At 38.6% G+C, this 25,687-nt stretch overlaps 1 protein-coding gene across 2 annotated transcripts in view; it reads left to right on the forward strand.

Annotated features, from left to right (window-relative positions):
* ATRNL1 (attractin like 1) overlaps positions 1-25,687 on the forward strand; it is a 682,244-nt gene that overhangs the window by 92,403 nt on the left and 564,154 nt on the right. For both annotated transcript variants that reach the window (XM_063132703.1, XM_063132704.1), the window contains exons 6-8: positions 10,574-10,748; positions 11,393-11,480; positions 20,252-20,501. In XM_063132703.1, the coding sequence (XP_062988773.1) occupies positions 10,574-10,748; positions 11,393-11,480; positions 20,252-20,501 (513 nt within the window). The remainder of the gene's footprint in view (positions 1-10,573; positions 10,749-11,392; positions 11,481-20,251; positions 20,502-25,687) is intronic.

A 25,687-nucleotide genomic window follows, 5' to 3' on the forward strand; every position in this document is an offset into this window, starting at 1 on the left:
ATGAATAAACATATTTTGGCATAAACTTTTGTGGATGCCATCCATTTCATCAGCTGCACCTGACACAGGACTCGGAGTTGTTTTTAAATAAGATGACATAGTGACTTGCCTAAACACACACAGAATCCATGAATACTTGCTTCTAGTTCTTTGTTGTAGTCTGAGTGCATCCCCTATTTAGGGGTGCCATTTATAGCTTCATCCCATGTACCTGCTTCCCTCGGATTATCCCCATAGCGCTAAGCTTTCGCAGTTGTTGTTGTTTTTGCTACTGGGCGACAGCGATTCTTTGCATACTAGGAAGTGAGTTTAAGGGGGGAGGAAATGTAAAAAAATCATAAAAAATCAACGGGTGACCCAATTCAATTCAAATTTGGTATGCTTAAAGCTCTCCCTAATATCTATTACTGTGCCAATTTTGGTGACTTTATCTTTAAAGCTTACGCCTTTGTAAGCATTTCTTTAAAATCCTGCTCCTGCGTCTCAGCGGCCACTCGGAAGATACGCTCAAAAAATAGGGGCTAAATACGCCGAATCTTTTTGCTTTATTGCACAATGGGAGTACTTCACAATCAAAGTAGATTATAAGGTGGAAAACTTCTGAGTCCTTTGCATGCAATGCACAGTGATTGCACAGTATAACGCTGGTGTGATAAAGCTCTTAGTGCCAATAGACCACATATTTCAAACTACGTGATTATTTCCTTGGGTCACACTAGATGTGACAGTAGACCTATGTATTACAATTGGGTTACTGCTGAATCCTTATAAAGGAGATCCATAGGGCAATACTGATGTGTCTAGTGCATTTGATGAATACTCATTCCTGACACCTCTAAATCCCAAATAGGAAGAGGGCTCTGCAATGGGAGCCAGCAATAATGCTGAAGAAGAAAAATTTTATAGATTCCAGATTCGCAATCTGGAATCTATAAAAAGAAAAATTGGTGCTAGACATCTATGTATTTTCAGTGCTTTCCTATTCTTTCTCTGAATTTCAGAGCTCAAATGTCAAATACATCCTCAGATACAGGAGATTTATCATGGTAATATGACATGTAAAGAACAGCTAGGTGGTTTACAAAACAAGACAATTTTTCTGTCCATAGGCATGTAAGGTATGAGATTGCTGCCTGTAGTTCCCCTCTTTGGGTCACAGTTTCATGATAGGCATACAGAATTAATCTCTGCCTGCTACTGCTTAGATTGCAGGTATAGGAAGTACTGTGACCTGGAGTACTAACATTTGACTGAAATATGCAAGTCTTTAAAAATGGACTATGGCTATGTAGGAAACAATGTGGTGATAGATGGCACAATACAAGCAGCATTTTAGTTGGTTCTTGCAGTCCCTGTGTTTTCTTAATGTAAAAGGTGTGGCTTAAAATAGCTCAGGAGATCTTATATTCAACTCACTGTTCTTTTCTCTGCTTATGGAAGTAAGGAGCTGTCCAGAGTACTAGAGTAAGTAAATTACACAGTAAACGAATGCACATATACACCTTTGTAACGGATGGTAATTGGCATGGCTTCTTAATTCATATCAACTGATGTTAGGTATGAAAATGGGGCAACTAGTTCCTTTTTATTTCTAATTCTTTATATTTCCTTGGTTTTCCTATAAATATTGGTTGTTTTAAGATTAGCAACGGGAGGTAATTTTAGAAAGTTGAGACAAAAAGGAAAGAACTATAATTTGTATAGGAGGGTTTGTTAATTGACTTTCTGTATAAGAAACTGGCACTTATAAGCCTGTATGCAAGGATTCCATATCTAATTCTAAACCAAAGATTAATCCCCATCATTTGGGCTTAAATAGAGATAATGGTTTCCTACCTCACTTCAGATATTAATTTCCTTATCTTTGCTAAATATTGTCAACAGTGCTGTTGATACTTTGTATACATTGAAGTTTTGATTGAATTATCGCAGACTGTTCTTCTGTATTTGTTTACCATTTTAACATACCTTTTTACAATTCCTCCCTGGAAGGTGTGGCTTGAAATAGCTCAGGAGATTACTGCCAACTAAGAATAACACTTCATGCATCTGATAAATTGAATTCTACTCCAGAAAGATTATTCCATAATAAATTTAATCCAAAATTCACAGTTGAGAAATACCTTTATTAGGACCAATCAAAATGCCATGAAAGAGTATTTATGCTTTCAAGTTTTACAGAACTCTTCATAAGATTAGCTAGTATAAAAAGCACAGAATAGGGGAAAAACAAACAAGTATTTTTTTATTTAATTTTTTAAATGTTATTGTGAATATCAACAAACAAAACAGAAAATACATTGAGAAAATGGGGGGAAACCCCCATAGATTGTGTATATAGAATTATCAGCTTTTCCATCATATAAACTGGAATAAAGGGAGAGAGTTATACAAAAGTTTCAAGAAAAGCAGGCCAAATATCTGTATATTTATCCTCTTGCAAGTTGCGACTATATAACACTCATTCAAAAGTTGATAATGTTATTAGGTCCTCGATCCATTGCATTATAGGAGGTGTAAATTTGTCCTTCCAATGTGATAATATAAGTCTTTTGGCTGTCATAAGGGCTCTGAATATCCATCTGCACTGACCATGCATTAACTTCCAGGAAACTGGTAGGTAATTTAAAAGGACATGCACGTTCTTCCATATTATAGATTGTTTCAGCACAAAGATCATCCTTATTATAACCTCCTCCCAAAAGGGGCCAACTACTGGGCATTGCCAAAACATATGACTTAAAGAAGCATTAGATGATTACATCTCCAACAATTATGCAAGTTAGGCAAACCCTTATTGAAAAGGCGTTGTGGAGTCTAATAAACCCAAAACAAAACTTTTTGCTAAATAAGTAGTCTAAGATCCATAGAAGCTTCAGAAACAGATGCTAAAGCAACCGTCCATTGGTTAGGCAAGATAGGACACTCCAATTCCCTATTCCAATCTAGTCTTAAACTATGAGTTTCATATTTACTTGCTGCTATTAGATATTTGTATATGTGAGTTGTGGATCTAAGTGTCAGTTCAGCTGCTGAAAGTGTTTCTAACAATGCTGGAGGCTCTGAAGCTGTAAAAGAAGCTGGGCCAAACCTAGATTCCAGCAAGTGTTGCAATTGCAAGTATTGCCATTGAGCTGTAGCAGGCAGATTGTATTTAACACACAAATCTGAAAAGGACAAAAACTCGTCATCTGGGCCAATTAATTGATCCAAAGTAAAAATAATCTTATCCATCCATGTCCTCCACAGAAATGTTTTCTTTCCGATTTTTAAATATGGCTTTCCCCATATAAGCAATTTAGCATGAGAGAATGGATTAAACTGTAATTGACGTGATATTATACGCCATGTCTCTCTAGCAGCCAAAATTGTAGGAGGAGGGTTACTTAATCTAATTTGGTGAGAACTGAGTGCTGTCCATTTGGAAAGAGTTTCTAACCATAAGGCTTCCAGAACTGACCATGGTGGCATTTCTGAGGGAACAGAAGATAACCAGAACTTTAGTACAAAACACTAAGTAGGCCCGATGGTAACTCCTGGTACAGTTGTACTGATGGGTAACTAGCAAAGTGAATTACAAGAGCAATTTCATGTCTAAAAGCACCTGCTGCACTATTCTATGTCTTCTTTTGAATGCAGCATAAGCAATAATTTGACCCCGGATAAAGGCTTTGCTGGCCTCCCATTTCATAGCACAAGAACTTGCAGTACCCTCATTTATATAAAAATGTTTAGACAATTGAGCAATAATCTGAGATTTGAACTTCTCATCATTTAAAAGAAAAACATTAAAACGCTAAAGTCCAGAAGGTCTTGGCAAATCTGAAAATTGGAGCTCCAGGCATACTGGAGCAGGCGTGGTCTGAAATTACCAATGTATCAATCCTGCAAACCTTTACATACTGCAATAAAAGAGTAGAAACCAAGAAATAATCTAAGCAAAAACAATTATGATGTACTGATGAAATGGAAGTATACTCGCTAACATCAGGATGCAACAGTCTTCAAACGTCAATCAAACCTAAATCACTCATATAGGACTGAAGAGACTGTCTCACTACTGTTTGGGTCTTAGGGGTGGGTGTATTTCTATCCAAAGAAGTATAAAGATTACATCAAATGCTGTGGCCAATGAGGTCTTAAACACAATGACTGAGTTTGGACGGCATGCCTCAGTTCATCATGGGTTATTTAACCCACAATAAGCCATAGTGCATATGCAACCCCTGCTTAGGGGTTGTTGTGTTATGTGAACATGGTGAGCATGGGTTATGGGAGAGTTAAACAACCCTTGCCTAACCCTAAAACAGACCATGGGTTATGTGAGGGTTGTTTAACCCTCACATAACCCATGCTGACCAGGTTCACATGACACAACAACATCTGAGTGGGGTTTTTCATATTCAAAATGGTGGCATATGTCCTGCATGTGCCACAGCCTCTCCGTGGGTTAAATACATAAGCAACAGTGGGATGTCATGTTGTATGAATAGCCTCAGTCTCAAGATGTAAATTGCAGACTGAATGAACTAGATTTTGCAGATATTCGATCATACCTAACATCCGATCATACCCCCTTCCCCCATTTATGAAAATATAAAGGCTGTCTGTAGCTCAAATCTGTCTCTTGCCTAGGGAAATACATAGGTGCAGAGAGCAGAGGTAAAGAGTAACATGACAGTTTGTTAGTTTTGAAGGTTTAAGAAAACAAAGTCCTGACTCCGAACTGGTCTCCTGAACAGAGTTCATATTTACAGAATAGGGCTTTCCTACCTACCTCTTCCCTGCCTCCTCCCAAAATCAAACTCTGGAAGTTGGGGACTCTTGGGAATGGTATTGGATATAATACAAAAGGATTCTGATTATGTAGCATTTGAACACTTGAAGTAAAAATATTACTGGTTGTTTTGACAGTTCACAAGATTCAAAATAAACAGAAACTAGGTTTTTATTTAGTGCCCCTGTGATTATAAAGAAGTTAGTTTACAAAGTTCAAGTTTGCAAAATATTGCTCTGGTTTATAAAGCTATCATGATAACATAAGGGAGGGAAACAAAATATTATAATACTATTGAAATAACAGAACTTTGTAGAATACTCCTGAACTTTGACCCAAGGATTTTTATTTAATATAGATTCTAAGTTGGGCTCTGGAACTGCCTTCCATTGACAGAAGGGCTCCCTCACGGAAGGTGCTTCAACCCAATTTTTGTGGATCACCCTTCCCTCGCATCATAGCTGACCCCATTCGGCTTGGTCCTCTAACCCTGTCTGTAGCATTTCCTGTCATGGAGAGGAGGGGACAGGGAAATTTGCTTCCACCAGCCCAAGTGCATGGATCCATAAATTTGGATTCAACCCAATATCTGGTATATAGAAATACTACAGTCTATTAATGTATTGGTACCATGTGCATGAAAAACCAATTGTACAGTACAGGCATATTGACTTCATACTATTTCCTTTTGCCTTTAATTGAACATGAAATGAAATTCTGAAAACTATAACATTTTATAGAAGTACCTTTTCTTGAAACTAGGCTATAAAACATATGATTAGTATACTAATAATGATCTTAGATTTATATTTAGATAACAACTCAGGTTCCTTCCTGTTGTTGCAAATGCACTACTGAGATATCAAATGAAAGTTTTCTAAAGACAAATAAACAAACATTGCAGGGAAAAGCATGGAATCAAAATGCTTAATATTTTTCAAGAAAACTTAATAAGTAAGAAACCACAATCCTAGCATCTCCTTCAATGTGTGATGGAGCAGAAGGCCAGCTTGTAAAAGTCAGGTTGCCTGCTTTTTAAGGAAAGCAGATGTGTTTCTCTCAGATAAAAGTACTCAAATTCTGAAGGTAAGTGACATTTGTGGAAAGGGGAACAGCATTCATGCTTTCTCCTTCCTCTTTTATCCTTCAGTTTTTACTTGTCCCCTTATTGTTTCCTCTGGGCTATGATAGTTTCCTTGCATTGTTGCTGTAATAATACTTGTTGAACTGAAATTGCTTCATCAAGAATGTTTTAAATTATCTAGAAAGGTGTCAGGAATATATATATACATACACACATACACACATACACACATACACACATACACACACACACACTATATATATATATATATATATATATATATATATATATATATATCAGCAGCTTCATTTAGTTATCTTTGTTCAAGTACATGTCAGTTGATCTAGATTCTCAAATGCCTTCTAGACAATCACAGCAAGATGTCCAACTAATGTAACAGTTCACTACATACAAAAGCCTGCTCATTTTTGTAGTTAAGATCAGCAAACACACTTGAAGAGAAAACAAGTCCTGGGATCCAAACTAGTCTTGGGTGCACCTGGGGCCAGTTTTGACTTTGCGAAAGTAGTTGCACATTGTTTGGATCTCAGTTCAGCTTTTACAAGCACTAATACACAACAAAAGAGCAGCTTTCAGGATTGTAGCCAATCTGAGTATGTATGGTAGAGCCACTCAGGAGCTCATCCTGTTAACTGATAATCCACAACATAAATCTGTGTGTTGTTCTGATGATGTCAGCCACCAAGAGAGATACTAGCCACATAGTCACCCAGGGAAGAAAACTGCAGCATGCTTACTTAGAGCAAAATAAATCCTGTTATAGATACAAGTGCAATCAGCTGCATCACATAGATTCAGAAAACCTAAGAGCCATTCTGTTTATGAGTGATTGGTACATATGCCAGTTAATGATACTGTTACTCTGGCACAACCAAGAGATTTGCTGGCAGTACCAGATGTCACATGCTTAGTACAGAAATCATTTTTTGAAATGGCCAAAAATGAAAGTACATACAAGCTGCAAAAGATTTGGCAATTCGGCTGCCAAGATACACATTAGAATAGGCCAAAAACATTATAGAGCCATTCAGATACACAGTTTGTATCTGGGCAGTTTCCACAAATGAACTCTGCTAATTTTGGCTCTATGGTGTACACCTTGTGAGGCTACAGACACTACTGAGAAAAAGCACATCCCCCAAATTGATGGGACAATGGGGAACTTATTCAGAGTGCATCAAGCTGTCAGCTGGGCTATTAGTTACACTGCACACAATTCTCATACAGCAAATGAAGTTGTTCATTCTGAGTAGGTAGAATAAAAATTATCAAGTTTTATGCTCTGCATATTTTTATTTGTCGCATATTTTAGTGATGTTTTCTCAAGCAAAAGATGACTTAGTTTTCTATTAGTTTTCTCTTTGTTCCATGTTATTTTCCATAGTTACCATAAGTGGTTTATGCTGTGTCAGAGTATAAAATGTCAAAGCATCTTACTTGAATATTTTTATGAACTGAAATTACCACATTTTAAATAAGGAGTTTTTCACTGAAATATGTTCTCTTTCTTTTTGTGTTTCAGGGTTAGAGGTCTTGTAAATAATTTACCACTTGGTGTCACTGTTCTTCACAAAATAACCCCCATACTGAAAACAGTACTAAAACATATATTTCACGTGCCTCCAGAATTTGATATTAAACAAAAAAAAGGACAAGTGTCAATTTTCCAATTTCAGAAATCAGCATATCATTTAAAAACAAAAGGATGGAGTTTGCCTGTTTCGAAGGATTATTGCTGAGTTGATTCCTTTAACTGTTAGTTGTGTATACAAACACATTTGTTTGTGTTGGCTTCTTTCATGTGGGCTAGTATTTTGGGGTTTTAGCACGATTGTATCTTTAATATAATTTTGAAGAAATGCTCATAGTGTTGCAAGTCTATTCAGATAGGGCCAGCTAGTCATACAAATATTTAGACTAATTTTAAAGTCATTTTTATTGTCATTGTCAATGATATAATCAAAATGCTTCTTATGCAAGTTTCAGTAATAACCCTCTGACACATGAGTACTGTTTAAGAAAAAGTCACAGCTGTTTCTTTGTTGCATGTATAGAAAGTCTAGAGCATAGTCCTGAGAAGAGTATTGGAGCTCCCTGTTAGCAAGAACTTTACTTGCTGTAAAACAGGGCAACTGTCATATTACATCCCTTTGAGCCTCCCCTGGAGAAAGCCCACTTTAACTATGTATGGGACTATTTGACACCAGATGCCAACATTTTGGGAGTTTGTGAAAACATATATTTATATGCATAAATATCTGAGGCAAGTCTAGTATGCTCAAACTGTACAATTAAGGGAATTGGTACTGAAATTCTGAGTTCCTACTGCTCAAACTGCTACTATTTCTTGCTGTTCCATAGTGAAATCAGCTCAAATACATTTATACAAAAAAAATCTTCTATCAGATCATTAGTAGGTTCCAGAGTTGCATATTCCTGATAGGAAAGGGATAGTCACAGGCTGCTAAGGCCAAACATGAGACTGGCTTTGTTTCCCACACTTGAACATTGAAACTCCTGCAAGGGAGAAGTTTGATGTTTGTTTGGACCATTCAAGTATCTTTACTTCCACCCTAAGCCACCAGTGTGTCCTAGTTATCAAGGGAGAAATGCTTATATTGTGTGCCAGAATAGGATAACACAAGTCAGTATCTGCTTCTTTGAAAACTGAGGGAGTCATGTCTTAATGCTGCAGTCCTTCTGCTTGGGATCATGGGGATAGAAATACAACCCCCATCATCCCTAGCCATTAGAATCCCCCCCCCCCCCCAGTATAATGTAGTTGTAGTTCAACCCCAGTTATTTCAGGCAGAAGATGATGCACCAGCAATATGCTGTGAGCAGTTTTCAAACAAGCATAGTGAAGAGAAGAAGAAGAAGAAGAAGAAGAAGAAGAAGAAGAAGAAGAAGAAGAAGAAGAAGAAGAAGAAGAAGAAGAAGAAGAAGAAGAAGAAGAAGAAGAAGAGGTCTGAGAGGGGGCTCTCCCACTGAAGTAGCTGTGGATGGAAACTGGGAGCCCAGAGCCCCAAAGTAAGCTTCTTGCTTTGTGGACCAGAATGGGCTTCCAGGTGTGTGGGTGTGCCCCTGTGTTTAAGCAGAGATGCACAAGCCTGCTTGAAGTGGGTTTTGCTGTCCAACTATTAGCTTGCGTTCACCTGTGTGAGCGCCCCTACTTGGTTTCTCGTGATAGCTCTAGCCTCAGATTCTTTTCTTCATGGTATCTGTGGAGGCCCAAGTGCCTTTGCACAGCATACCCCAGGAACTTCTAGAGCAGCTGCAAGAATGACATTCTTTCTGCTCTGCTACCCTCAACAAGCTTTCACCTACAATCTTGAAAATCTATATATTTGAAATGAAAATAAATAATTACATTATTTTAAAATTTTGATTATGTAAATATTTTTGTACTCATACCCAGCTTGATCCTGGGGAAAATGCCCCAACACCCCAACCTATTTAGTAGTTAATCTACTGCCTGTGGTTATAAGTTGTAATTTTATGAACTGGGAAATGACTTCAAAATATTTATTTAAACACAAGGGGCAGAATACGCTTCTGCTCATTTCATTGTGTAAGTAGGACCCCCAGGTAGTGCAATGGGAAGTTAACGCTGCCTAAAGCAAGCCTAGAAGTGTTGGTGAACTTTGGGTGAATTCCACTGATTGGCCCCGTTCTGGAGGCAAACATTTCTGGCTAATATAAGAACCCCGTTGCACTTGTGGTGAAAGCATTGCCCAATGTCAAAGAACAGTGAGGTATAGGGTTGTTTTTTTAATGAATCCCTTTTGGATGTCATTAAGAAGAGAAAGTATTGTGGTTATGCTAAGAGTGAACCTATTGAAATCAATGGGACAAGTTACTCCTGTCACAATTTCAATGGGTCTACTCTAAGCATCACTAAAGCTGTATACAGCCCATTGTTTGTTGGGTGTTTCCCCCCCCAACAGACTAATGACTTTTAATTTACAGACAAATCTTCTAAAGGGTGTACAGGTTTTCTTTAAGAGCACAGATCATCTTGAGAGAAATGTTTTGCTTTTTAAAAAATTAAGTGGGATTGTCTTTCTTTCTTTTTCTTTTTTGCCTGCTTAGGCATCACACCTTAAAGCAGGGATGGGCAATGTGTGTCCCTCCAGATATTGTTGGACTGCAATTCCAATCATACTGCACCATTGTCTATGCTGGCTAGGGCTGATGGGAGTCGCAGTCAAACAGCATCTGGAGGGTGATAAGCTCCTCACCCCTGCCTTAAGGTTACTAAAAATCATGTAAGCATAACACTCTTGTGTTCACAAGAATCTGATTCTTTGGGGAGTAGTACATCTTTATTTAACCATCACATAGGTTTCTGCAATGATTGTCCACTTAGCTTTTTAGGTTCCTGTCCTGCCCCCTTCGCTAGCTCGGCACTAACAATGTTTTGCAGTCCTTTATTTCTGTATGAAATGATCTTCTATACAGGTCTGAGGAGTGGTTTCTAAAATAATAATAATAATAATAATAATAATTATTATTATTATTATTATTATTATTATTTCAATTTATACCCTGCCTATCTACAAAATATCCTAGGTGAAACATTATTTTTGTCAGTAGTTCAGCTTTTCTTGCTAACCATCCACTTATTTTTAAATAATTTATCTAGTAGAGTATGCTGCTCAGGTGTAACCCTCCGCTCTCTTTTTAAACAGGTCCTGATTGTTCGTTGAATGTTCCTTCCATGGAATCATATTGGATTCTACCTAATGTGAAACCATTTAGTCCCTCTGTGAGCCGGGCTTCCCATAAGGCAGTTCTACATGGAAAGTTTATGTGGGTGATTGGTGGATATGCATTTAATTATAGTACATTCCAAATGGTATTAAAGTAAGTAATTTCCTTTGTCTTTCGATTTATTTTTATGTGAATTTGTTATCTGATAAATAGCATTCCTCTGTCATACATCTGCCTCATGGAAGTTTATGGAAAGAGAGAGATGGTGGAGGGGATAGACAGATGTGGTTGAAAGTGAAGCGCTTTGGGGTGCTTCAGCTCACTCTGGATTAGCCCTATGCTGTTCCCTAGTTCCCCCATCCTTCAACAGAATATTTTTGAAGGACACAGGGCACTCCTGTGGAAGAAGGAGATGTGAGATCTTTTATCAAATTCCTTTATCATCTGGACTCACTTTAGGCAAAGCCATTGTAATAGTTCCTTTCATGGTAATCAGACATCAAACGCTTAGCAGTATTCAGTTGAAAATGTTTGATCTATACATCCAAATAATAAAGAGTACATTTGTAAGATAAAATGTGGTTTTAAATGGGTTTTTTTTCTGGCAAGAAGGAGTCAGCAAAATTTGTAAACACGCAATTAGCTGTGGAATTAAAACTTTAAATACTAAAAAAGTTACAGTCCTAAGAGCTTGTAATGCATACAGCAAATAAACAAAAAGTGACAAGTTTATTTCAAAAAATGAATAAATCCAGAATACTTTCTCACCTGACAAACCTTTAATTTTACCTTTTTAGCTATAATTTGGAAAGCAACATCTGGAATGTAGTACCTGTATCAAAAGGACCTCTTCAGCGATATGGACACACCATTGCTTTATATCAGGTTTGGCTCATTTAGGCAAATATTTGACTTCACAAACTTCTCTATGTTTCTGCTGTATCATACAGTGAAATCATGACAGCCAGACTTTCACAGCTCTTCCTTTAAACTGGTTTCGATCATTATACTTTTGATTTGATTCACTTCATTCCCAGCAGCCTCCTCAGTTCATTCTTTGAATATGTTATTCCTACAGTAGATGCTAACTCCATTTCTAAGTTTCCCATACTTCAGAATTCTGAGTAAAAATATTTTGTCTCATTTGGTATTAAATCACCATGCCATAAAACAATAATGTAGTTAAGACAGGCTTCTGTAATTTGAGTTTGCAAGCCTATATGCACTTATTTTGGAGAAAAACTTATTGAACTCAATGGGATGTACTTATGAGTAATGTATAGAATTGCAGTGTCGATCTATTAATCTGAATTCTAAAAGTGTATTTATTTTCCATGGAAATGGAATAGAGTATTGACTATTACTGAGAGTAGCCCCAGTCTTGCATACTTGAGAGACAGTTTCCTTCCCTGTCTCATTGCTATTCCTCAACATCAATCCAAAATGTTTTGATTAGCCTATTTGTACAATGAGTTATCTAGAAAGGCATTACAGAAGACGCTCTTCAAATATCTAACTTTCTATTTCTAGTTGTCCCCAAGGACTGAAATGATAGTACTTTGGATGTATTGTAAAAACATCCTATTTGGTCTAACTTTATTTTGGCTGCTTAGGTTAAGCATTTTTGTGTTATGTGAAATTTAGCTGAACATTTCCCCAATGCTTTATAGCTTTCTATGAATCGGTCCTTTCTTGTAAGCTTATAGCAAGCCAGACTCCTCAATAAAAAACTTTAAAAAATGTAAGTATGGACTACAAATAGCTGGCCATTGAAACATGGATGATTTTATTTTAAGAATATTTATTGTGAGATGGAGGTCAGTAAATCCACACAGACGACACACAGAACTTTGGGTTTAAACAGGGCCACATTTCTTAAAGATCTGCAAAGGGGGAACCTAAAGGGGTATCCACTCTGGTCTGGTTTTCAGACCTTTCTGAGTAGGGCGAGCTACTCATGGCCTGTGGGTTGGCACTGAACAATTTGCCCTCCCACAGGCCACCCCTTTTGGGGTAGGGAGACCTTCTAGTGTCACCCCCCAACCCAGGCCTCAAGGCTGAAGGTGGGTGAGAAAGGTTGGCCTCAGAGATAACCCTTATCTCCCAGCCCGGCCACGGGGCTCAACGCTGGGAGCCCTCAGGAATTACCCATCACCGCAACACTGCCTGTGAATGCTCACCATTACAAAATCCCTCTGGATGCTCATTCCTTCCTGCCTATCATAAAATGTGACCGAATTAACAAGCAATGCCAAATCAACTTATTTATACTCCCAGGCTGTCTTACAGTGTGGAGTAGGTGAAAAAACCCACGAACAATTTAGAATATGAGCAAAAGAAATCCTACTAGGCCCCAAATGGTGACCAGAGAACTCACACTGCCTACAGGGAGGGAGGGAGCCGCTCGAACTCGAATGGAAGCTGGGAGGGGTAAGTGCCTCTTTATAGGCCCATATTTTACCCCTCCCCACCTCTTGGTGGCACCACTTGCTCACAACCAATAGCAGCAGGGCACGTCTCCATTCTGCCCCCGCTCACAAGTGAAGAGCTGAAGACAATTAAAAAACAAAACACAAAGGCAAGACCATACTTTCTGGTTCACAGTACAATATCCACTTTGATATAGATCTGTTTATACTGCAGAATTATGTACATTGCTGCATGATAGGAACTCCATATCTGAAAAGATGTTTGACACTCAGTTTTGACAGTTTTAATCACCTGCTGGAAGGGAAGGATACGAAGGAATCCTAGAATCAATTTACCAACCCTTGCAGCAGGTGAATTAGTGCTGTTGAAATGACAGCACCAACCTTCTGTATTGTGTGCGTAGGGTGAAGGGGTGTGATGCACATGCCGCAGGGTTCAGTTTTGTAATTTCAGGATCTCTTTGTGAACGTCGATCATTGTTCTGTCTCTGATCCATGCATGGATCGGGATATGGATAGATTTTTACACCCTCACACACAATATCTCTTCTTACATAAAACACATCATTATTGTTGTTGCTGTTGTTGTTGTTATATCAAATTTGATTTAGAAATCGTCTTCAGATAAATTTGAAATATTGTACTATTGTCCAGAAGAATAAATTATCAGTTGTCTCAAGTGCTTAATATCCTTAACTGTGTTCATTTAGGAATAAGTCCCATTAAATGATGCTTTCAGGTGAGTGTGTTTAGTATCTGAACTCATTGGGGCTTATTTTTGTTTAATGCTTTTGTAAAAGAGAGGAGAAAATGAAATAAACAGTTGCCTGCAGCTCTACATGGATTGTGACATCAGGGTGTTTTAGAGCTTGCTTCTGTGATTGTGTTGATTAAAGCCACACTACTTGATTCTAAAATATATTTTAATGTTTCAATAAAGGAGAAGTTATCTGCTCAATATATGTATTTTTGCTTTGCAGCATAGTGGTTTAGGTTGTACAGGGTTTCTCTGTTAAGAGACTCAGAGCTGAACTAGGTCCTTTCTTTGAATATCAGACAAAACATTCTAGAAAATAGGAAGAATAATCACAAGGCAGGATAAGGAAGATAAGTGAGATGATTAGCAGATTTAAACTTGTTGTTCCAGCCTGCAGAGCTTCAATGTCATTGCTTTGATTTAGGTTGTAATGATATGCAAGAATAACTGATCTTCTTAAGTGACAGTTCGTTTAAAACATTTTAGGCTGTGATCCTAAACTACTGTTGCAGCAAAAACAACATTTATTTCAATGAGAGTTGCCTGTTTAGTGCTTTGAGATTCAGGGTATTACTTCTAGTCATCTGCTATTCATCAGCACAAGGTCTACTGAACACAGTGTAAGGAAGAGAAAATTATCTAATTGATAATTTTATCTCCCTGTATTAATTTGGTGTCTCTATGGAGTTTCCATACAATGATTCTGAGACTCACTGACATTCTGAAAAAACTCATGCTGTTATTCCTAAATCTTTCCCATTGTTGAAGGAAAGCAAATCATAGTGAAGCATCATTTCTTCAGATGCTCTTAGCCTTATATCATTTATACATATTTAGGTATTTTACTCGCTGATAATTTAAAAAAGGGAATGCAAATTTGAAGCGCTTTCAGTTGTAATCCAAACAAGATGTATAAACAATAAGATATGGTATCCTGAGGAGGACTTGTCAGGTAAGGGGAATGCAGCCGAGACAGTTAATGGCTGTGCCGTGTTCCAGTCCTCCCCACAACCGCAGGTCTGTTGGTTGCCCTATCAGCCAGCCCTCAGGCCTCCAGATGCTGCTTTTAAATGCTAGATTTGTGCATAATAAGACTTCCCTCATCCATGACTTAATTGTGAATGAGGCAGCCAATCTGGCATGTATAACTGAGGCCGGGTGGGTGAGCAGGGAGGAGTCAGTCTCACCCAGCTATCCCCACCAGGGTACTTGGTTCAGCATCAGGGTAGACCTGAGGACTTGGGAGGGGGTTCCTGCAGTCTCCATCTCCCTCTTCCCCTGTCCATGTGACTACTGCTCTGGAATGTTTGCACCTTGTGTTGGGTCAGTGGGGCAGATTAGGGATTCTGTTGGTGTACCACCCACCCCGCTGCTCAACAGACTCGCTAGGTGTGTTGACGGAGTTGGTCTCGGGTATACTGCTGAGATCCCCCAGACTGTTGGTTCTGGGGGATGTCAACCTTCACGCCAAGGGCACCTTATCCAGGGCAGCTCAGGATTTCATGGTCTCCATGACAACCATGGGACTGTCCCAACATGCCATCGGCCCAACGCATGTAGCAGTACATACTCTAGACCTGCTTTTACCAAATGGACATGGAGATGGCGATCTGAAAGTGGGGGACCTCACATCAGTTCCTTTGTCATGCTCAGATCACTGCTTGCTGAGGTTTGGACTTACAGCAGCTTTTCCCTCTGCAAGAGTTGGGGGACCTATTAAGATAGTCCATCCCCGGAGACTAATGGATCCGGATGGTTTCCAAAGGGCTCTGAGGAGTTTTCCAGCTGATAGGGCTGGCACTCTTATTGAACCCCTGGTTGATCTGTGGAATGCAGAAATGCCCCGGATGGTTGACATGATTGCTCCTGAGTGCCCTCTCCTGAGTAGAGCTCATATAGCTCCATGGTATACCCCAGAGGTGAGAGTGGTGAAACAAAATAGGAGATGGCTTGATGGCAAATGGAGATGAACTCCGTGGAGGCAATCAAACACTGGTAAGTGCCCCTAGTAAGGTATATTCAGGGGCAGTGAGGGCAACAAAAAAACAATACCTGCTACCACTTTCAAATCATCAATCTGCCACCCAGCAGAGCTTTTTGGAGTTGTCCAGGGGCTATTACATGCCAGCCAGAAGGACATGGTAGAACCATATGAGGCCCACTGTAAAGAATTTGCTAAGCACATCCAGAATAAAAGCTTTCGCATCTGCCAGGACTTAGTGTTAGATGAATCAAGCAAGGTAACCAGAGCACAGCCTTGTCCTGTTTTCTTGGATGATGTTCAGTTGGTACAGCTTGAGAATATTGACAAGGTGCTTAGACAGATTCATGCAACCACCTCTGTATTGAATCCTTGCCCCTCTTGGCTAATAAAAGCTAGCAGGGATCAAACAGACAGCTGGGCCAGGGAAGTGATTAATGCCTCTATGCGATAGGGAGTGGTCCTGGGCTGTCTGAAAGAGGTGGTAGTAAGACTAGTCCTAAAGAAATATTCCCTGGTCCTGGAAAATCTTAATAACTATAGGCCAGTGGCAAATGTTCCATTCCTTGAGCAAGTGGTTGTGGGCTAGCTCCAGACACTCTTGGATGAGACTCATTATCTGGATCCATTTCAGTCGGTTTTCAGGCCTGGTTTTGGCACTTGGTCACCCTGTATGATGACTTATGCCAGGAGAAAGACTCTGTTGATTCTCCTTCATCTCTCAGCAGCTTTCGATACCATCGACCATGGTATCCTTCTGAGACAACCAGCTGAGTTCTGAGTGGGAGGCACTGCATTGCAGTGGTTCTGTTCCTACTTGGTGGATTGGCTCCAGAAGGTGGTACTTGGGGAACATTGCTCGGCCCTGTAGATTCTCCAATATGGGGTTCCGCAGGGGTCAATCTTTACCCCCATGCTGTTCAACATCTACCTGAAGCCATTGGGTGTGGTCATTCATAGTTTTGCAGTGTGTTGTCATCACACAGCTCTATTTCTCCTCCTCATCTTCATCAGGTGAGGCTTTGGATGTGCTGAACCAGTGCTTGGCTGTGACAATGGACTGGATGAGGGCTAATAAACTGAAACTCAATCCAGACAAGACTGAGATGCTGATTCTTTTGACTGGATAGACAGTGTTCAATCTGTTTTGGATGGGGTTGCACTCCCCCTGACGGAGCAGGTTCATAGCTTGGCGGTTCTCTTAGAACCATCTCTGTCTGGACAGGGATAATCTGGCTTTAGTTATCTATGCTGTGGTAACATCCAAGTTAGATTACTACAACACACTTTAAGTGGGGCTGCCTTTGAAGGTGGTTTGGAAGCTGAAGCTTGTGCAAAATGCAGCGGCCACATTGATATCAGGAACCAGAAGGTTCAAACATATAAGACCAACTCTGGCCCGCTTGCATTGGCTGCTTGTCTCCAAGTCCGGTTCAAGGTGCTGGTTTTAACTTATAAAGCCTTACATGGCTTGGGACCACAATACCTGATGGAATCCCTCTCCCAACAAGAACCCACCCATACACTATGCTCAACATCTAAGGTTCTCCTCTGAGTGCCTACTCTGAGGGAAGCTCAGGGGATGGCAACAAGGGAGAGGGCCTTTTCAGTGGTGCCCCCGCCCAACTATGGAGCAATCTCTCCAACAAGGCTTGCCTGGCACCAACATTGTTATCTTTTCAGCGCCAGGTCAAGACTTTTCTCTTCTACCAGGCATTTAACAGCATATGTTGAGTTTTTAAAATGACCCCTGGATAGTTGGTATGTAGTCTGTTTTTATGGTTTTAAATTTTGTATATTGGTTTTTAATTGTTCAATGCTTTTAATCTTTATAAACTGCCCCGAGAGCTTCGGTTATGGCATGGTATGCAAATGTAATAAATAAATAAAATAAAATAAATGGTCAAATTTGTAAACGTAATCAAGATGGAGGTTGTTCAGTGGGGAGTAGGGAGAAACTACTTTAAAAGAATGCAATGGGAAGAAAATTTATATAGTAATCTATTGTCATTAGTGAGTGGTGGTGCAATCTGTATTGTAATGCATAAAGGGACTTGGTTAGATCTACACTAATGCTTTATTGTGGTACTGAAGCGTACTATTAACTGTTGGGGCCCATTACACATTCCATTTACCACTTTCTTAGTATAATTTCCTGCTTTTTATTCCTCATAATCCAAAATATGTTGAGATTGGTACATTTGAGTTGACAGCAAATAAATACCAAGAACAATTCCTGTGAAGGCTGCACTAGTGCTCCTTTGTAATCGGTGGTTCTATGTAATCTGTGTAAAGGTCTGAAGCACAACAATGTCTTCCTTCAGTGCACTGTGTAAAAATCTAATTTCTCTATGCTATCTATTCCCCATCTTTCCATACCCCCCTCTCCTGCACATTCTTAATCTCCAATGCTGCCTTTCTGCCCCAGATACCAGTTCCCCCAAATATTTTAACCCCAACCCCATTCACCCTCTCTCGCTCCTAACCACCATCACAATAATCTCCATTGAATTTAATCTCTGCTCTCTCCCTTTTCATCTCTGTCATTCCCCCTTTCTCTTCTCTCCCTCCACACGTGCACTTCTTGCTCCATCTCCCCTCAAAGTGTGCAATACAGGATTGGATCCTCCACAAGAGTAAATAGTAAAGCACTGATGCTTTTGAATTTACACATCACTTGTAAGCTTCTAGGCTAGAATGGAATCAGATCCCTGGAATTTGTGGCCTATAAAGAACTAAATATGTGCCTGACCCAATATTTTAGAGTTCTTTTTCCAGAATGTTCATTCAGATTACTTTCTGTGTGTACTGTCGGCTCACTGTATGGTTTTAGGTGAATATGGGGGTGGTATCAAATTTGTTTCAATCACATCCAACAAGAATGAAACAGGAATGAAGTTAAGAGAATAGATCAAATTGATTCTTCCAGGGAGGGTGCTGTTGTATGCTTCTTGTTTCAAATATAGCCATTAACTTTCCATGTAGATATACTTGTCAGTTTTTTCAGCAGCTTTTCTCTCTCTGTAGATATACTTGTCAGATAATATAATGCTTGCTAATCACTCCTTACTAATCAAAGTGAAAGCCAGGTTAAACTAAAAGATCAGGATATCTTTCATGATCCTTTTCTATTTGTATTCAAACTCCCAATAATTCTATTGAGATCAGCCAACACAATCCTTCTAATAGTTGTATTCCTTTGTTTTCCTACCCAAATTGTTTGCACCATAGTTATACAGCCTTATTTGATCAATTAAAACAAAAATAAATAAATATTTAGTTTTTCTTTATTGGTTGTGATAGCCATTTTTTGAATTTTCATCTTCTTTATGCAGCCTCAGAAAACTGCTGCAGAGAAACCAAGGCAGAATAATAATAATAATAATAATAATAATAATAATAATAATAATAATAACTTTTACTGAAAGGAATAGCACTTCATTCTACTCCCAGTTTCAGGACTTTAACAATTTGTGTTTTGACAAATAGCCCAACAGCATAATCCTATACTTGCTCCTCTAAAGTAAGTTGAGTTGAGGTCATTGGAGCTTAGTCCCACGCAAGTGGCTGTAGCATTTCAGCTCAGTTATGTGTTTATGTCATATTGGAATGTATCATTGATGTGATATATACGTTTTTCCTTATGAAGAAACATATAATTAAGTTCCCCCTGCAATCAGCAGCGACTGGGGAGAGTCTGCTTCCAGAATTTAGCTACTGCTGCAAGTAAAGCTCACTTTGGATATTAGAAGAGCTGGTATAGGCAAAACTAATCTCAGTGTTCAGTTTCTATTAATTAGAGAACTACTTAACCAATAGGGCAATCTTGGCTGCCCAAACATTTTAGTTTAAATATATTTAGAGGGCATTTGTTAGGAATTGGTTTACAAAAAGAAGAAAACTCATATGAGAATAAGAAATAGAATTTGGCAGGTGTGGACATCATGAACGGTTCTGGAGTCCAACAAAACATATATAAGAAAGGATCATAGTTCATTGGTCAAGTAAAATGACAGATGCTTGTGTGGATAGAGATGGAGTAATTTTTCAGCACTTGAAGAAAGGACTGAAAAATGCTTTGTTCTGATGAAAGATATGATTTTATTGAGGGTCGTTTCTTATTTGTTAGCTGCACTGAGAAAGAATGGGTAGGGATAACATCACTTCAATTGATATTAACATTGGAAGAAAAGTGATAATGGCTCTAACTATTTATTTATTTATTTCATTTTTATGCCACCCAATAGCCGAAGCTCTCTGGTCGGTTCACACTAGGAGTTGTGGGGAAAATTGGGTTAAATGTACTGTGGGTATAAGATCTCATTTAGATGCTTAAATGTAGTATAAATTAAAAATAATCTTTAAGCCAGTTTCACTTCCATTTGGTAAAGGATAATAACATCACAATTGTAGTTTATCATACTTTTTGCTTTTTACTGTATTTGAAGTTTACACTCATCTCATGTTTGTTTTCCCCCCTTTAAAACAGGATGACATTTACATGTATGGAGGCAAAATTGAAACAAGTACCGGGAATGTCACTGATGAATTATGGATTTTCAACATACCTAGTCAAACATGGAGTACCAGAATTCCAACTCTTCATGGCCAGCAATATGCGGTTGAGGGTCACTCTGCACACATAGTGGAGCTGGATAGCAGGGATGTTGTCATGGTCGTGATTTTTGGTTACTCTGTAATATATGGTTACACAAGCAGTGTACAAGAGTATTATATCAGTAAGTTTTTATTAATTCATCCCATGTGTTCTCATTAATTGGTATAAAATATTCTGATGCAAATGGGAGTAGGGGAGATTGAAAGAGAGGGTAAGGGGAAATAGCCAAAGAACATGAATCTGTATTATTGGCCTAATCACTTCTCTTCCATTCCCTTAGTGCTGTGCTAAAGGAATTAACTCTTACTAAGCTCACATTAGTGGGAAGTAGTGAAGGAGGAAGTATGCATGAGTTTGTGTTCCTTTCCTTCAGAAGCGGAAAGAGAAGAAGGCAAAAGTCATTCATGCTTCCTCTTTTTGCCATTCTGGAGGAAGGGAAGGGGGATGTTGCATATCTCCTAATAGGCATGAATTGCCCATTATCTTCCTGAAATGGATATGCAGCTCTTAATTTTAAAAAATATGTGAAGAGGATCTGACTTAATGATGTAAGCTGAGGAAGATTGTCATATAGTTGTTTAGCAGATCACCAAGTAATGCAGAGAGAGAAGTGGGAGTAAGTTGCATTCATTGGGTAATGTTCTAATAGGGAACTTGTACCCTAGCCCCCCTTGTCTCTTACCCACGGGAAATGGCTCCTGAAATAGGATCCCTACCCCAAAGGCTCATTCCATAAAGGCCGTTATTAATCCCAAATCCACCCCTCCTCTCCTCTGAAGTGCATACCCACCACATCTGACATTAAAATACTTCCCTTAAACCTAAAAACGTCACCTCATTGGTGGTAGCTGATATGAACGGTCAGGTGCTGCTGTTGAGGTTTCCAAATCACTGATGAAAATATTAGGCTTAACAACAGGGTGAGACCTGGTTCCCATCCCCTCTTCTTCTGAAAGTAATTCAGCATTTACCATGCAGGAATTTAATGTCATTGCCATTTAGTGTCAGGTTTATAATTGGCCATACTATAAACAATTACAATCCCCAGGGACAGCTCCAGATCTGACTTGTCGCCACCCTCCCCACCAGACTTAGTTATATTTAGGTTTCAACCTGTCTTTTTGTAACATCTTGCCTGCTAAGAAAACTGGGTATCACAAAAGCTGGCACAATTTTGTGGTATTTTGGTTGGCCTAATAAAGGCATTACACGAATATGGATTTTAAAATCACCCTGTAATTTTGAACTCTGCAGTTTTACTCAAGTCCAGCAGGATGCACTCCTGTACCACCTTGTTCACGTATAAGTACAAAGAAAAATAATGCTCCACAACTAAGTGTTTCTTTCTGCACAAAGATTTCTTTTTAAAGTTGCCATAACATGTTGAAGTGCGTTGTTTTGTAGTTGAAACATGAACAATATAGCTATTAATTAATGAGGTCACATTCATTAAATAGCAACAGGGATGTGAAGAATTTTTTTTCTATTGTTCTGAAGTATACATCTGATTATTATTTTTAAAGAAATGAATTGTGCATAGGGTTCTTTAATAACCTTTAATTGGTGCCTGCAGTATTTATACCAATGAATTATAAATTGTTCAATTTTAAGTAATAACGTCAGGACTACAGTCAATAAAGATAGCCAGGCTGCAGTCTTTCTTGGTACTTATTATTGCAACTTCAGTTACGTGATGTTTGAAGTAATGTAATAGGCTAGGAGGTGCCTGATTATAAGCAGGTGCTCGATTTTCCCATTCCTAGAGATTTTCCCATTCCTAGAGTTGCTGCAGTATTTATGAATGTTAGAAATACTAATAGTGAATGCATCAATTAGAATCGTGAGCTATGCAGTTTCTAGTTAAGATTGGGAAAACCTTAGGTGAAATCCAATGAGGGACGTGAGTTGTATAGGAAACGAGCATAAGAAGGATCCTGCAGGATCAGGAGAATTTCCATACAGTCTAACATCTAGTTTCTCTTAGTGGCAAACACGAGATCTCTCCTGGTGTGTCCTAAAGATATTTTTCTTCTGTTCTTGCTCCACAGCAATGGATATTCCTTAATGTATTGCTATTGAACATGGGGGTTCAGTCTAGGCATCATAAATAAGATCTGATGTTTACCTATTTTTCACAAAATTGTAATCCTTTTTTTAAAGAAATCAAACTACATGTTAAAGACATAGCTAGTCTCTCTCTCTCTCTCTCTCTCTCTCTCTCTCTCAATGGGGTGGGGGAAGGAGAGGGAAAGGGAAATAATACTTTTAATTTAATACCAACACAAAGTAAGGACCAATTTATATTGGATATACTGTGAAAGCCTTAGAACATAAAAACCACTTTGGTTTTGAACTGGTTGGTAGTGCATACATCATTCCTATGAATGATATACAGGAATATAAAGTCTGCTACACCAGCCTTGCTTAATATTGAAGATGGAACACAGTTGTAGACACCATACATGTAGAGTCTCCCATGCTACTAACATCAAATACAGTTTTCTTGAGCACAGGTCTAGCATTTGAAAATCTCTACTGAAATTCTGCACCTGAAGAAAGACCTGACAACCAACACTGGAGCCATTAATTCCCCTATGGTCTTTCTAAGCCAGACAAGAATTGAACAGTAGTACAAAATATGAAAGAAAAATGTCTTCTGTATAGTTTACTATACAGACACTATAATATAAATGAAGAAACAAAATGAGAAACATATCATAATAACTTCTGAGTGTGTGACTGCATTGTTCATTAATAGTTAACACAGTGAAAATTATATTTCTACGTATTAAGTACTTGGAGGAATTCCAAGCAACAGTGTATGTAAGATATATGGATGGCTAGATTAAAGAGAGGGCTTCTGCTTCGCTTAACAACTGAAATGAAAATTTCACCGTTCATTGAATAGTTTATTACTGAGGCTGCAGTTGAAGTGTAGGACTTGTTTCCATTTTATGACTTCCCTTAAAATGTTAAAAATATATTAGTAGAGGATTTGTAAAACCGATTCTACTCCAAAGCACATTTTAATAAACTTCAGTTCATGGCTTTAAACTGTGAGTGGTGGCAAAATAAATTTTGCACAGTTAGCAGTTGTTATGATTTAGAATTAATCTCAACTTCGTGTGTTTCTGTACAATGATAATAGATTGTGTACATCAAATATTAATGAGAAATTTATAATGGAGAGCACATTTTGTTATTACAAGAGTTGTAGCCAGGGATTTTTTTTATTACAAATGCCATTGGGTATTTGTGTAAGCACAGATTTGTTTTACAAAGCTTTAGTTTGCAGGATCTGGTCTCTACTATATAGTTCATTTTCTGAAGCTGATAATCCTTATGTTTCATTTCAACTCCACACCTTCTCTCAACTAAAGCTGAATACTTTTTGTAATAAACTTTCCTGAATTCCCAGGCAGCATTTATATACAGACCTGCAGCTGTAGGATCATTTTTAAACTATAAAATTCCAGATGGTTATTCAAACTCAATACTGTCTGTTTTTTGGAACTCAGCAACCGAGAAAGCAGATCGGAAAACCCAGAATAGTGATAGATATTGTTACTGTAAAAGCACAGTTTGATCCTATTGAGAAAAATACATTCTTTAAAAGGAAAAATGTTCCTTTTTATCTCAGTTCCCACTATTATTGTACTGCGTTTTAGCATGACCACAATCTGGGATATAGATAACAGGCTAAATCTTGTTCCTTATTTTAGTGGTGTTTCCACAAATGCCTATTTACTTCTTCCATAGAAGTGAGTGGTTGCAATTCACTTCTGCATAAAAGGTAAAACACTACACATGTGGCTATTCTTGCAGTGACAACAAAATCATTGGGTGCCCTAGACCCACTGACACAAATACTGCTGGGTCAGAGTGCAGAGATTCCCTTAACATGTCTGCTGGGGCTTCTAGATATCTATATCTATCATCTATCTATGTCTTTTGTATACACACACGTGCTTCCATTCATAATGACAGGCTTTTTGCTAGCATATTAAACAATTATGGAGCAAACCTAATCTTGATTCCACTTGATACTGCAATCATAAAGTGGTGAACATGGCATACATATATGAAACATTTCTGATTTGTGGCCTGACCTTTATTGTAGCAACTTAACAGTCATATGGTTTAGTCTGTCTACTCACCTTTGATATATGTGAAATTTGATTGTGGCAGTGGCTGCGATTGCGCAACGACGGGGTAAAAGAAGCCACCATGTCTTCTATCCCCACCCCTATGCATGCGGTGTGCCCACCTCTTGCTTACATAATTATCCGCATTGCAGCCATGCATAATTACCCCTGTCATCCAAATCCAGCACGTAGCAGGGGTGACTTTGTACCCACCCTACAACTATTACGTGCGGTAGGGATTGTAGGGTGAGTACTAAGCCACACACAGCAGCACAAATGTTCGTCAGAGATTACAGTTATATTTTGGTGATCCTTTCTTTTCAAATGACCTGTACTTTAAATAGATATATTTCAATTAGGGTTTTAAAAAGGCTATATTTATAGTAAAATTATCACCTTGACATTTTCTCTCTACTACAATGTAAAAGCCTTTGGGGAGGAGTTGTTGGGAAGGAGAGGATTGCCAAAAGGAACTTCTAAGTCTAATTATCATTACATTTCACTTAGATATTTCACCCTAGAGCTTTTTGGCAAAATCTCAGTGGGAGAGCAAAGGAAACACACATGTCTCTCTCTCTCTCTCTCTCTCTCTCTCTCTCTCTCTCTCTCTCTCTCTCTCTCTCTCTCTCTCCCCCTCTCTCTGAAAAAAGAACAGCTCTGCTTAGAGCCAAAAATGCTCTTAGTTTTTTTTTCTTTGGTTAAAGAAGCTTCAGTTGGCTCTGAGAGCAGACGCCAGTCTGCTACTAATCCAAACAAGTCAGTCCAGTAGAGACTTTATTCAGAAATGTTCTAAGATATCTTGCTTGAGCTAAAACAAAGCAATAATATTATATTCTCCTTGAGACTCACATTGAGATTCTTAGAGAGTTTATGAGGTATTGCTAACCTAAAGCAAAATAAATTTCCCTGTGGACTAACCCAGAAAAGCTTTATGGTCCACGTTAGTAAAAGCATCCACACAATTCCCTCCTGAGATTTATAGATTCCCCACCAAAGCCATAATTTTCACAGCAGCAAGAAAGGGCAAAAGGATGCTCCTTTGCTCTAGTATGAGACCCAGAGGTGGTGATAATGCCTCAAGAACATAAACACAGTTCTGGACTTCCACATAGCAGAAATCTAATTGTAAAAATTGATCAACTTCTATGGAATGCTTATTTTG

Source organism: Elgaria multicarinata, chromosome 8, assembly GCF_023053635.1.
Source record: "Elgaria multicarinata webbii isolate HBS135686 ecotype San Diego chromosome 8, rElgMul1.1.pri, whole genome shotgun sequence".
Classification (NCBI taxonomy): Eukaryota; Metazoa; Chordata; class Lepidosauria; order Squamata; family Anguidae; genus Elgaria; species Elgaria multicarinata.